General features: G+C 35.4%; 1 protein-coding gene across 1 annotated transcript in view; it reads right to left on the reverse strand.

The window, feature by feature from the left end:
* Window positions 1-771: 771 nt before the first annotated feature.
* The window catches only part of CFAP65 (cilia and flagella associated protein 65), a 2,328,717-nt gene continuing 2,314,489 nt past the window's right edge, over window positions 772-14,999 (reverse strand). The window contains exons 32-33 of the mRNA XM_044075222.1: window positions 14,717-14,851; window positions 772-1,160 (exon numbers count right to left, since the gene is read on the reverse strand). Coding sequence (XP_043931157.1) covers window positions 1,019-1,160; window positions 14,717-14,851 — 277 coding nt within the window. The 3' untranslated portion in view covers window positions 772-1,018. The remainder of the gene's footprint in view (window positions 1,161-14,716; window positions 14,852-14,999) is intronic.

The following is a 14,999-nucleotide window of genomic DNA, read 5'->3' on the forward strand; positions in this document are numbered from 1 at the left end:
ATCTTACTGCATTAGTTTACTTACTACAGTTGTCTGGTATGTGATTTGATTTACTAAGTGATCTCAGAGGAGCAAGATGGTGGAAGTTATGGCAGTTGAATTTTGGTTTCCATTGCTAAGTATTTTAGAAGATTTTACTTCAGTGTGTTGCATGTCTTATTGCTTTAAGACTGTGTTGTATTAAGTTCTAAGTTGCATGATTCTTGAAAAACAAAAAGTCCAACACACTGAAACCAAGCAACAGAATAGTTATCAACAGTAGACAAATGAAATAAGATGGGCAGCAGTGGAAAGAACTCTCCCTCATAGGTCTGGGTTTGGGGGGAAGGGTTCAGTCCTGACTTCAGTTCACTGCCTGTACAGGGTTTGGATGTCCTCTTGTTTGCACGTTTTGTTTGTTTGTTTGTTTTACCACAACAACATGTCTTGACTGGCTACTCTGACTTGGCCATATTTTTCCATATTATATTTTTACTTGCCCTTGTGATTAATGTTGTGACTGAAAATGGACTACTGACCTATTCACTTACCCAGTAAACAAATGATACAATAAAATAAATAAAAATGGTAGATCTGTACATAAAAGCTTGAAGTGCTTTTCATTGGAGGTCTGTGTTCCACTAATTACAAAAATTTTTACCATTCCAAAACCATAAGATATTGCGGGTTTACTGCAATACTTAACCAGGAAAAGGGAATTACTGGAATTTGTTTGGCTTCCTATCCACACCTTCAAAAACACTGATGAGATACAGACCACAGTAAAATAGGTTTATTTTATTTATGTATTTGTAATGTAAACATCAGTATTAAACTATAAGAACAGCAACTGAATCCATATTTTGAAATTAGCTAAAACAAGTATTTTTGAAGCAAGTTTTATTGTTGATGCTGCAAACACACATATGTGTATGAATATATAATGTTGAAACAAGTCTTTATTCCTGCATTCGTTTTGCATGTTCATGTGATGCTTGCCTTTATTCAAGATAGTTTGTTTTTAAGGGTGGTTACTGGTTCAATTATCTTTCTGAATAATTTTATGTGGTTCTTGTGGAGTATGAGGCTGAAGTCCATCTGTCACTCCAATGACTTTTGGCATAGGTGCTGCATTTTGTGACAGTAAAGGTGTTGTCCTTTTTGATGTTGCTGTCGTAACTCTAAAAAATTAGAAAGAAATGAAAGTCAAAACTGTCAAAATCACTGATCAACATTAACCCATTAATGTACACATTTTCAGAATGTGACTACTGTAGCTTATAAAACATTGTGTCACAGTACTATCTGTAGCATGTTACAGTCATATTTATTTTATTTTACTTTATTTTACATTTGCTGACTGGGAGTGTCCGGCTGAGCTATTGTACTTTTTCAGAGGAGGTCTGGGGAGAAAAGCTCCAAAGATATACAATGCAATAAAAATAGCAATAGAGAATTTTGGTAGTTAAAATACGTAAGCTATATACATGTATATTGTTGACAGATAAAACAGTACAAAAAGAATGTTAAAAAGGTAGAATAAGTTGTATGTTTTGGTTTAAAAAGAGCGCTGAGCAAATATAAGGTTTTGTATGCAGAGTAGCAGAAACTTAAAAGGTTACATACGAATTTCTGGGAGCAGAGTATAGAAGAAGCTTTGGAGGTTGCATAGGAAGCATAGGATGAAGCAGTTAATGGTAAGTTTTAGTAGGTTAGTTTGACTGTACTATAAAAGGTAGGTAATAATTAGGGAGGGTGAGTACAATAACAGGACCAGTATTTTTTAAAGTGGTCTTTGGTTGCTAGGTTAAATTGTTTGGGGTGAGTCAGGGACCTTATTTCTAGTGGGAGTTTATTCCATGCAATACAGGGATGGTAGCTACAGTATATAAGTTGCACCCTGTGTTGGATTTGGGTTTGTGGATTTTTAGAAGGTCTTGGGTTGAGCTTCAGAGAAGTCTGGTAGGGGAGTAGTGAGAGATGAGAGAAAATAGACTTGGGCAGAAATCAGGCTGATATAGGATGGAGTGTATGATTTAGAGTTGAGATTGTAGTAACAGGTGAGGTAGTTTGGGTCAGTTCAGGTATTTTATGGAGAGACAGTGGTGAGATTTATATATTTGTTGAGCTGCACAGCTATTTTGCGGTAGGTTGATTCTAATTTGGTAAGTAGGGAGGAGTTCAGATTTGTGAGTATTTGGGAACAATAAGTTAAGCATGGTAGAAGGTAGGAGTGGGTAAGAGAAATCCTAGCTTCAGTAGTTAGGAATTTGTTGTTCCTCTACAGTAGTCCTAGCTTTTGGTGTTTTTTTTTTATACAATTGTTAATGTGAAGATCAAAGTTTAGTTGGTAGTCAATGATAATACCAAGGAGTTTTGTGCTAGTTTCGACTTCTATAGGAGTATTGTTTAGGGACCTTATGGAGAAGAAAAGTTTAATGTGGTTTGCAGATTTAGGTAGAAAGAGTAGTAATTTTGTTTTCTTAGGGTTGAGGATGAGCTGATTGCTGACATATCATCTAATAAACCCTAGACTGTTTCTGATGGAGAAAGAGTAGTAATTTTGTTTTCTTAGGGTTGAGGATGAGCTGATTGCTGACATATCATCTAATAAACCCTAGACTGTTTCTGATGGAGAAAGAGTAGTAATTTTGTTTTCTTAGGGTTGAGGATGAGCTGATTGCTGACATATCATCTAATAAACCCTAGACTGTTTCTGATGGAGAAAGAGTAGTAATTTTGTTTTCTTAGGGTTGAGGATGAGCTGATTGCTGACATATCATCTAATAAACCCTAGACTGTTTCTGATGGAGAAAGAGTAGTAATTTTGTTTTCTTAGGGTTGAGGATGAGCTGATTGCTGACATATCATCTAATAAACCCTAGACTGTTTCTGATGGAGAAAGAGTAGTAATTTTGTTTTTAGGGTTGAGGATGAGCTGATTGCTGACATATCATCTAATAAACCCTAGACTGTTTCTGATGGAGAAAGAGTAGTAATTTTGTTTTCTTAGGGTTGAGGATGAGCTGATTGCTGACATATCATCTAATAAACCCTAGACTGTTTCTGATGGAGAAAGAGTAGTAATTTTGTTTTCTTAGGGTTGAGGATGAGCTGATTGCTGACATATCATCTAATAAACCCTAGACTGTTTCTGATGGAGAAAGAGTAGTAATTTTGTTTTCTTAGGGTTGAGGATGAGCTGATTGCTGACATATCATCTAATAAACCCTAGACTGTTTCTGATGGAGAAAGAGTAGTAATTTTGTTTTCTTAGGGTTGAGGATGAGCTGATTGCTGACATATCATCTAATAAACCCTAGACTGTTTCTGATGGAGAAAGAGTAGTAATTTTGTTTTCTTAGGGTTGAGGATGAGCTGATTGCTGACATATCATCTAATAAACCCTAGACTGTTTCTGATGGAGAAAGAGTAGTAATGTTGTTTTCTTAGGGTTGAGGATGAGCTGATTGCTGACATATCATCTAATAAACCCTAGACTGTTTCTGATGGAGAAAGAGTAGTAATGTTGTTTTCTTAGGGTTGAGGATGAGCTGATTGCTGACATATCATCTAATAAACCCTAGACTGTTTCTGATGGAGAAAGAGTAGTAATTTTGTTTTCTTAGGGTTGAGGATGAGCTAATTGCTGACATATCATCTAATAAACCCTAGACTGTTTCTGATGGAGAAAGAGTAGTAATTTTGTTTTCTTAGGGTTGAGGATGAGCTGATTGCTGACATATCATCTAATAAACCCTAGACTGTTTCTGATGGAGAAAGAGTAGTAATTTTGTTTTCTTAGGGTTGAGGATGAGCTGATTGCTGACATATCATCTAATAAACCCTAGACTGTTTCTGATGGAGAAAGAGTAGTAATTTTGTTTTCTTAGGGTTGAGTATGAGCTGATTGCTGATATATCATCTAATAAACCCTAGACTGTTTCTGATGGAGAAAGAGTAGTAATTTTGTTTTCTTAGGTTTGAGGATGAGCTGATTGCTGACATATCATCTAATAAACCCTAGATTGTTTCTGGTAGAGAAAGAGTAGTAATTTTGTTTTCTTAGGGTTGAGGATGAGCTGATTGCTGACATATCATCTAATAAACCCTAGACTGTTTCTGATGGAGAAAGAGTAGTAATTTTGTTTTCTTAGGGTTGAGGATGAGCTGATTGCTAGCATATCATCTAATAAACCCTAGACTGTTTCTGATGGAGAAAGAGTAGTAATTTTGTTTTCCTAGGGTTGAGGATGAGCTGATTGCTGACATATCATCTAATAAACCCTAGACTGTTTCTGATGGAGAAAGAGTAGTAATTTTGTTTTCTTAGGGTTGAGGATGAGCTGATTGCTGACATATCATCTAATAAACCCTAGACTGTTTCTGATGGAGAAAGAGTAGTAATTTTGTTTTCTTAGGGTTGAGGATGAGCTGATTGCTGACATATCATCTAATAAACCCTAGACTGTTTCTGATGGAGAAAGAGTAGTAATTTTGTTTTCTTAGGGTTGAGGATGAGCTGATTGCTGATATATCATCTAATAAACCCTAGACTGTTTCTGATGGAGAAAGAGTAGTAATTTTGTTTTCTTAGAGTTGAGGATGAGCTGATTGCTGACATATCATCTAATAAACCCTAGACTGTTTCTGATGGAGAAAGAGTAGTAATTTTGTTTTCTTAGGGTTGAGGATAAGATGATTGCTGACATATCATCTAATAAACCCTAGACTGTTTCTGATGGAGAAAGAGTAGTAATTTTGTTTTCTTAGGGTTGAGGATGAGCTGATTGCTGACATATCATCTAATAAACCCTAGACTGTTTCTGATGGAGAAAGAGTAGTAATTTTGTTTTCTTAGGGTTGAGGATGAGCTGATTGCTGACATATCATCTAATAAACCCTAGACTGTTTCTGATGGAGAAAGAGTAGTAATTTTGTTTTCTTAGGGTTGAGGATGAGCTGATTGCTGACATATCATCTAATAAACCCTAGACTGTTTCTGATGGAGAAAGAGTAGTAATTTTGTTTTCTTAGGGTTGAGGATGAGCTGATTGCTGACATATCATCTAATAAACCCTAGACTGTTTCTGATGGAGAAAGAGTAGTAATTTTGTTTTCTTAGGGTTGAGGATGAGCTGATTGCTGACATATCATCTAATAAACCCTAGACTGTTTCTGATGGAGAAAGAGTAGTAATTTTGTTTTCTTAGGGTTGAGGATGAGCTGATTGCTGACATATCATTACAGTTAAAAAAGAAAAACGGCAGCAGCGGAACCACAGTAACACTGTTTTTATTGTAGATAGAGTAAGCGCTTTCGTCGGTGTACTCCACCAACTTCATCAGACAAATGCCATAACATATAGTTGCAGTTTAAATACTTTCAAACTGCCATATCAATTACACAATTAAAACCATTTTTTTTTAATTAAAGAGATATTCCCTAAAAACACATTGCATCAAAAAATGCCAAAGTGGAAATAAAACTTACATTACTAGTACTGTAACATAGTTAAATATAAATAAGTTCTTTACATTAGCAGAACATTGCAAAATCGTTATCATAAATAGAAACATAAGCATAGTGGATTAGCACCAGATTTATAGGTTTGGTGGTAGTTCGCATTTAAGCTTTTGGACGAAGAATTTTGGAATACAGGGAAGGGACTAATATTTTTATTAGGTAATACTGTTGTTGTCCCAGTTGGCTTGTCTCAACCATATATATTTTTCTTTTATTTTTATTTTTCTGTTTCTATTTATGATAAAGATTTTGCAATGTTCTGCTAATGTAAATAACTCATTTATATTTAACTATGTTACAGTACTAGTAATGTAAGTTTAATTCCCACTTTGGCGTTCTTTGTTGCAATCTGTTTTTAGGGAATATCTCTTTAATTAAAAAAAAAAGGTTTTAATTGTGTAATTGATATGGCAGTTTGAAAGTATTTAAACTGCAACTATATGTTATGGCATTTGTCTGATGAAGTTGGTGGAGTACACCGACGAAAGCGCTTACTCTATCTACAATAAAAACAGTGTTACTGTGGTTCCGCTGCTGCCGTTTTTCTTTTTTAACTCTTTTTTAGCTGTTTTGGTTTCACAATTTGAGGAGTTTGCTGACATATCATCTAATAAACCCTAGGCTGTTTCTGATGGAGCAAGAGGTTTCAAACAAGGCAGCAGTTTAAATCAGCAAAAGCACAAGGGCAGATAGGGATATATACTTTTAAAAGGGCAGGTGACCAAGGTCTTGTATTGTCCATATTTCTAGCTGAACTTTTCAAGCAAGGTTTGACATGTCCTTCTTAAGAACCTAAGAATAACGTGAAAATGAAAAATGTTTGCCTGCATTCTTCTGTGATGATACTACCTCATAATCTAGTTTCTTGACCAACGCAGAAATTAACAGAATCATCACATCCAAGGCATCTGCTGAGTGAGCCAAAAGTCTCAATAAGCCCTCTTCAGATTTCCTGATATCAAGTCTGATATTCTAAACCCTCATGAATCAGAATGACACTATGGCTCTTGCTGGCAAGTCTGTCAGCTGCCATGAACTGAAGCAGAATGAAAGCATCTTGCATGCTTATTGACTAAGATTTTTTTTTTCCTGAAGTCTTAAAAGAGCTCACAGGAAAAAAGTAGTCACAGAAATGTAAGATCCTTTTTTTTCTTCTTGGTACTAGGACCAAAAGAATCCAAATTAGGACTCACAAGAATAGTATCTTAAACAAATTCCTTCACTAACCGAATGATCTAGGTGACTAAATTTATGAATGCCTTAAGTGATGGCCCCAGTACCTAGAACAAGGCATTTAGAAAATACTCTGACAGCATTAACCATTGTGAAAGTGAACTGACTATTCTGACATAGTATTCTTACCTAGAAACTTAAAAACCTCCTGAGATTTCCGAAAGCTTGACCATGCTAGCATGCATTTTCTAGGTCAAAGACATTATCCAAGCCCCCATGAAATCGAAGGGAAAGGGAAAAGGACAGTCTGCATTTTGTACTTTTGTGCTTCTAAATGCACGAGGAGGCTAAACAGATTCAAGAACTCCCCTCTAGTAGGACCAAACCCGATAGCTCCTCTACCTGAATCCAGTCATCCCATTTGTTCTCCAGTAACATGAGCCAGGAACCCCAGGTAAAACAATAACCCTATGGCCCATTTTTTCTTGCCCAAAACTGAGCAGACCAGGTTGCTGATACTGTCAGGCACTCTAACCTTTCATGCAGCAGAGTACCCCCCCCCCCATCCTATGTGCCAGCTTTTCTGTGTTCCATTATACTTGCCCTGTCAGGAAAGCCTGCTTCTGTACGCTGAATACTCCTCAGATTACTGTGCCACTTGCATGTGATAGTGCCAGTTCACTAGGCTTGACCTCCATAGATGTATACCTAGTGCTCACACTAAGTGTCATCCATGTGGTGAGCAAAAGCCTCCTCCAGCCCTTTTTAATGATGGATGAGCCTGCAATGGCCAATCACTGCCATTCTCTCCTGCCAGCTCCTATAGGCACACAAGCCTCTATTTGAACTTAGGTCACCTGCTACGTTTCAGAGCTTTATCACTCTATGCCACAGAGCTCACAATTGGCCTACCTCTTCTTCCTTGGAAAAAATAAAGAACTCTGAATAATAATCTACCAACAAGCAAGAGTAAGGTTGTATTTCAGCACCATTTTTTTAATGTTTAATTTAGAAGTGGTCTTGTCCTGCATAACAGTGTTTTGCTTGTCTTTAGAAGTGGTGGAAGAACAGTCCTGGAAAAGTTTTAACTTTTCTACCCTTTTCAATTGGCTCCCAAACAAAGAATATGTAAAACTGTAAAGCAGTTGTGAAATTCTACCCTGACTAAGGAATCCACTCTGATGGAAGGCAGAATATAATGAAAAGGGAAGTGAGATTATGGGGAGGAGTCAAGGAGATATTTGTTATAACTGTCCTTATTAGATACAGAAAAGTACTGGCCAGTCATCCTTTCATCCATGTGGGGAACGCCATGTATTGACATACTACTTTTGAGACTGCAAACTTGACGGATATTTTTTTCTCCAGAAAGTTCAAAAGTCATTATGTCAGCTGTGGACCTTGAAAAATCATTATGTCAGCTGTGAACTTTGTATCATTTTTAATGCTACATTTGAACTATAAGAGACACTTACTTGTACAGTTTCAGATTGCTGCTATTGAGGAAAATGATGTTAGACAATTTTTTTCTTTGTGATTTAAAACTGTTTATGATGTTAAAAAACATGCTTCATTGAAGATGGTTATGGAATGGTGAATGGTGAATGGGAGGTGTGGATGTCTCTTACAATAATTCAGGGGTAAAGTTCATCACATTCCAAGTGTGGTTATTACTGTTGGCCATGGGGCTTATGACTCTTATAAAGTACAAGCTTAGACTTATTTTTACTGTGGATCCTTATCACATTTAATTCATAAATGTGATAACCACTGTTGTACTCAATGTGGAAAGACCAGACATCTGGCATCAAAATGTTTAACAAATTCTTGAAAATGTAATTTGAAGGAAAATTTTTGGTTTGACTATACAATCAAAAAAAGATATTCCTATATGAGCTAGTTAATCTACCTTCTGTACGCTCTAAATCAGTTGATAAACCTCCTTGTGATACTTCTAAAGCTGTTTCTCTTAATCACGTTGGGGATTCATTAGGGGAATTTATGATGCATTACCTGCTGAACCTGATAAGTGTGGCTCTTCTGGAAGAATAATGATGAGTTTTTAATGCAGGAGTAAGAGGGAGAAAGGGTTATGGAGAGATATTTTAGTAAACGGGGTCCTGCTGCAGTTCTTCTGGAAAAACAGTGCACAAACAGAAATCGAGAAAATATGCAAAGAACAAACTTTCTAAGAAAGGAAAGGGATAGCTTAGTGCTTACAAGTTTGCATGTGAATAGTATAATTAATGCCAGCTGATATTATTTGTCTCCTTGACATTCATTTGTTAAATGAGATACAAAAGAGGCAGGTAAAAGTTTTATGGGGTAATAAACCCATTTGGAGTTTTGGTAAAGATTTGTGCTCAGGCATAGTTGTCTTACATAAAAAATGCCACTATTTTAGAGGTTTTGTGGGCATTCCTGGTCATCTAATTGTGTGTAATGTAAGCATTTGTTGGGGAATATTTTGGGTTATTGTTTTTTATGCAACTACTAGCATCAAAGATCATGACTCTCTATTCACTACTTTACTTTACAAGCTTTTACTAAGGTTAGCTGTCCTATTTTATTGCTAAGTGATTGGAATTGTCATATGAGACAATACTGAAGAAAATAATATGTTCACTTGTTACATACTGTTTTGGATTATGGGAATATTTTTCTATGCCAAATGTATAGGATCTACATATAGAAGATGTACTTTATTTTTTTAAAATAGATCACTTCTCTTATACTGATTATTGTTTTCTTTTTGTCTCATCTTACAGATTTTTCTAAAAGTGATCATAAAGCTCTTTTTTTTTAGTTTGCTTTGGACTCAGTTACAATAATATGGGGAAAAGGCTTAAAACACTGGTTAGGTTACAAAATATTTAGAGTAGAAAGATGCTCTACATTGTTTATAAGAACAAACACTTAACACCGGTAAATTTTTGTGATAGTTGTTCACAGTGGTGGCTTTTGTATAAAGCCAGGTATAAGGCTATGTTTTGTCTACTAGAAAAATATTTATTACAACAAAAAGGCTAATTTTGTTAAAGCCTAGGAACAATATGATTTGTCTTTATAACATACAAATAGTGACATTTATTTGGAGAAAGCAAAATATTGTGATGTATTGATTTAGATAAAGCAAATATATTATTGAAAAAAAAAAACAGAAGTACACAATACAGGGACTTAAAAAAAGGATGTTTCGCCTTTTCTATCCTTACCTTGAGGAGACACAATGATTTTATTTTAATGTTAAAAAGCAGTCAACGTATGTTGGTTCAGTCTCAGTCTGAGATTATGAATGTTGTGGGAATACTACCTTGAAGACTTATTTTCACTTATTGATGGTAATTCTAAGGTTTCTTATGTACATAAACTTCCTGAGATTGATAATATATTCTTACTAAACCTATTTCCTCATCCGAGTTGATTTTTTTTAAAGTACACTTAATAAGGATTCTTCTTCTGGTTTGAATGTAATTCCATATGTTTTTATAGTGCTTTTAACATAAGACAAAAAAAATGTTTTTCTATTTATTTTGAATGAATGGCTGCAGATGGATATATCACAACGTAATGTGTGTGATGGTGTTTTTTATTTTATTTATAAAATAAAGAACAGAAGGAGGATATTCATAACTGGAGACCTAGTATATTAAATAATACTGATTATAGGATATTTTTGTAAAATTTTACAAGTCAAGTTTGTTGTGTTTTCCTTCTAAATTCAATAAGGGTATTTTTGGTGTTAAGGGTAAAAGGAGTATGGATTTTTTGAGTGAGAAAGCTGATGGTATTCATACAACTGGGGAAGGTTATTTAATTTTCGTCTGACATTCAAAAAGCTTAAGATTCTCTTTCACATTATTGTTTAAAGCATTATTTGAGATGTTATGGTGTTAGTAATAGATTTATACAGGTTATGTTGAAGATTTGTTCTAATTCTTGTGTTCATCCTTTGATGAATGGATATCTAGAACATAGAATTAAAGTAAAGTTAAAAGCATAACCACCACTGCGGTAAACTCTCTCAGCCAAATGTGTAATGAAGAATATAATCCGTAAAGCTGTGAAAGACTGAGAGTGAAGCAGAGCAATATGAACGAGACAAGGATGTCCAAATTCCAAAATATCTCCAAAGCACTAAGACTCTCAATAAAATTCAAAAATTCAAAAATAGATAGTTTGTATCTATTTTTGAATTTTATTGAGAGTCTTAGTGCTTTATTTTGAATTTGGACACACCCTTTGTCTCTCATATATTGCCTGCTTTCACCTCTCAGTCTTTCACAGCTTTATGGATAGAATTAAAGTAGGTAGAGGAATTAACCAAGGTTGTCTACTTAGCGGACTTTTATTTATGTTAGTGTTGAATGCTGTGGTTGAAGATTGTTCGATTGTATGCTAAGGATGCAGTATGGGAAATGTTGTTAGGTATTCATGTTCTTCTCATCTTCTCTTATGAAAATTACTTTACTTTACTGTAGTTTTGATAAAATAAATCCTAGTTGACCTTGTTTTGCATAAAATTAGCTGTATCTTGTTACTTGTAGGATTACGATTAAATTTACAAAAGTGTACTGGCTTTGGTTTGGTTACTTCTTGGCATGATATTACTTTTGCTTAAGACAAGGTGACAGTTTTAGGTATATATTTTGGAGGTGATTATATTTTTCTATCTCAAGGGGATGATTTATTTTGTGATATTATGCTTATTGTAGATTAATGGAATAATTTTGTTTTTTGTAAAGAAGGTATATATATATATATATATATATATATATATATATATATATATATATATATATATGTTAACTTCATAATCTCGATATTCTGAAATACCGAATTTCAGAATACCAAGACTAGAATACCGAATGCTCAGAATCGCGAAACACCAGAAGCGCGAAATTCGAAATACCGAAGTTTGAAGCTTCTGGTGCTGCAGTGTATGAATGGATGTAAGGGCAGGTAAGTTTGTATGAGCATGTAGGTTATGTGCTGTAGTGTATGTTAGTGTGTGTTTTGGTTGTGATGTATGTGTGCAAGGGGCTGTGAAATGTGAGTGTGTGAGTTGCCTTTGTGTGTGTGATTGTGCGGTCTCGGAGTTAGAATATATAAGTGGGGGGGTGTTTCTAGTTTAGGTTAGTTTTGTTTGTGTGTGGAGAGCAGTTGTGTGTATGTGAGTGTGTGTATGTAAGTGTCAGGATTTTGAATTTCTCGATTATGGGTATTCGGTATTGTGGTGTTTCAGCTTTATGATCTCGATATTCTGAAATTCGGTATTTCAGAATTTTGAGATTATAAAGTGAACCCATATATATATGAATACTATTATATTGGAAACATTGGAATATGTAAGTCAGGAATTTCCCTGTCCAATATCAAGAGAAAGGTCTCTTTTTACTTTTTCTTTATTGGTGGAAATAGACTGAATCCTATAAAGCAAAACATAATTTTTGTGTGTGTGTGTGTGTGTGTGTGTTGAATACTATTATATTGGAAACATTGGAATATGTAAGTCAGGAATTTCCCTGTCCAATATCAAGAGAAAGGTCTCTTTTTACTTTTTCTTTATTGGGGGAAATAGACTGAATCCTATAAAGCAAAACATAATTTATTTTGTATAAAAAAGGAAGAGAGTTGGGTTTGATTAATTCCATTGTATTTCTGGAATCTCTAAATTTATATTTGATACTGATTATGGTTAAGTCTGTTAGATTTGAGTTACTTAGTTTTTATGGATCAAATATAAGCCATTTTTGGAGTGTAAGTCTTCTGGTAAGAGGAGAAAGTCATCTCATATGTTTGTGTTGAATATTTAGCTAAAATTAATAACTGGAAAATACTTCCTTTATAAAATATGAATATGTTTTTTGTGAGATAATAGATGTAAATCATACAACTGGGAAAGGTCATTTAATTTTGTCTAACATTCAAAAAGTGTATACTTTTCTTTCACGTTATTGTTTATAGTAGTATTTGAGATGTTACAGTGTTAGTAATAACTTTATACAGGTTACGTGGAGGATTTATTCTAATTCTTGGCTTCATCCTTTGGTGAATGGATATCTACATCATAGAATTAAAGTAGCAAGAGGAATTAAGCAAGATTTTACTCTTAGTGGACTTTTATTTATGTTAGTGTTGAATGGTGTGGTTGAAGATTATTCAATGGTATGTTCAGATGCAACATGGTACATTTTGCCAGGTATTCATGTTCCTCTTATCTTCTCTTATGCAGATGACTTTACTAGTTTTGAAAAAAGAATTTCTACTTGACCTTGTTTTGCATAAAATTAGATGCCTCTTGATACTTCTAGGATTATGATTCAACTTACAAAAGTGCACTGGCTTTGGATTGGTTACTTCTCAGCAATATATTATTTTTGTTTAGGATAAAGTAAGTGTTTTATGTATATCTTTTGAGAGTGATCATATTTTTGTATCTCAGTTTGATGACTCACTTTGTGATATTATGCTTATTTTAGATAAATTGAATTGTTATAATGCAGGGAAAATCATCCTCCAACTGCCTCCAGAGTACATCAGCTAGGCAAAGATTCAGGGCTCACACTGAATGGACCCAGAGCCGGTACCACATAACCCTTGCTAATGTTGTTAACCTTTGCCTCTGTGATGGTGGCTAACAAAGAAACTCCATTTGACAGAGGAACCTCAAATGAAATGCTGCTGGTTCCAAGATGCTCCAAGCTCCCTTCTGGTTTCTTTAAATTAATTCTAGGTGAGCCAAGAACTCAACCACAACAGCTATGAGAATATTGCCCCTATTTCACATTGCTGCAGTTTATTTTTGACTTTATGCCCAAAAAGTGATGATCCATAAAAGGGCATTGACGAAGACCACCTTAAAGTGTTCCACAAATCCTGTAATTCATAGCCAAGCTTGATGTCTCATTGTAAAGCCTTAGCCTGCCATCCTAGCTGCTATATCCTCTGCATTATGAAATAGCTGCATGGGTAGTAAACTGATGGAATTGATGGTGGCTATCAGGGTCTCCAACTTTTTTGATGATCACCAGTGGGCAACTGTTTCAGAGTCTCGGTGGCTTTATCCATCAGGCCCCTCTACAACCATCTCATGTGTATCAAGTAATTCATCCCCTAATGAAAAAGGTATTTGACTCATTTGCATGCTTACCCAGTCTCTCCATCATCCAGGAATCCTCCTTATAAGGATGGATGGCTTGAGCATCCTCCAGGACCTCTCTTTTGGTGGTCAATTACACTATAATGGAATCAGTAAGAGGCCTCTTACTCCAATGAGGGCCTATCCCTGGGGGTCCCCATCACTTTGTCAGGTTTGTGGGGGATGCTTCAATGACATCTGGCTACTTCCATGCCTTGGAACAGGCCAAATCTATAAGCTTGTCTGGTGGAAGTACCACCCAGACTGCAGGGGTTGAGGACCTGTAAGATTCCTGCAGGGGGTTCTTCTTTGAGAGAGATGGGGCAGAATATAAGGAAAGCTTATATTCTACAAGTGTTTATAATAGTACTGATATTGACATAATTGGAATTAATATCTCCTTTGGTTATTAAAACTTTGTCTCATAATTTCCATTTCTAGATGGGACTGAAGATAAGCCTTTTCCTCATAAGATCCGGACCTGGGGAAAGGAACTCCAATGGCAAGCCCAAGTGCTTCTTATTCTTGCACATTCTTTTCTTAGAAGGACTCAGTGGGATTTATCCAATCCACTTTCCTTTGTAGATGCATGATCCTATATATGCAGCAAATACTATTGTCACCAGCTTGGCAGCAGCAGTGCCATTGTATCTTCATCAACATGCTTCCAACTGGTTGTGAGCAGCCAAGTTTCTCATCACTTCCTTCTCCTAAGACAGCCAAACAAGCATCATTTGCTCCCTCTCACTTTCTCCAACCTGGCTCCTTTAGTACATGAACAAGTATTCAGAATGAAGTTATATGGGGTGTAGCCAGGCTTTATCCCGCTATACAATGCAACTGGTCCTAATCGCTGCTATTATAAATAAAAAAGAAACTGCCAAAAGTTTACATTACCTAGAAGTTGAGGGAGGAAGAGCTATCACTCTGGGTCGAGCTGTAAGAATCACTTCTCCTCGGGAAGCTTCAAAAATGACGTTCTTAATTGTATTCTCAAGAATGGAATGCATCAATTTTCCAAATGCTGGAAGTCTAGAAGGGAAATACAAATGGTAAAACTTAAAAAAATAAGTGACTAGAGATTTTTCCCACTGTAATTCCATGTAATTCTTGGATCCACTAATGTGATCAGCTGTTGGTTCCCTTACTTAAATACCATAAGAAATGCATAAACAGTGCA

The sequence above is a fragment of the Protopterus annectens genome, chromosome 6.part0 (genome assembly GCF_019279795.1).
Source record: "Protopterus annectens isolate FY-2018-M chromosome 6.part0, PAN1.0, whole genome shotgun sequence".
Classification (NCBI taxonomy): domain Eukaryota; kingdom Metazoa; phylum Chordata; order Ceratodontiformes; family Protopteridae; genus Protopterus; species Protopterus annectens.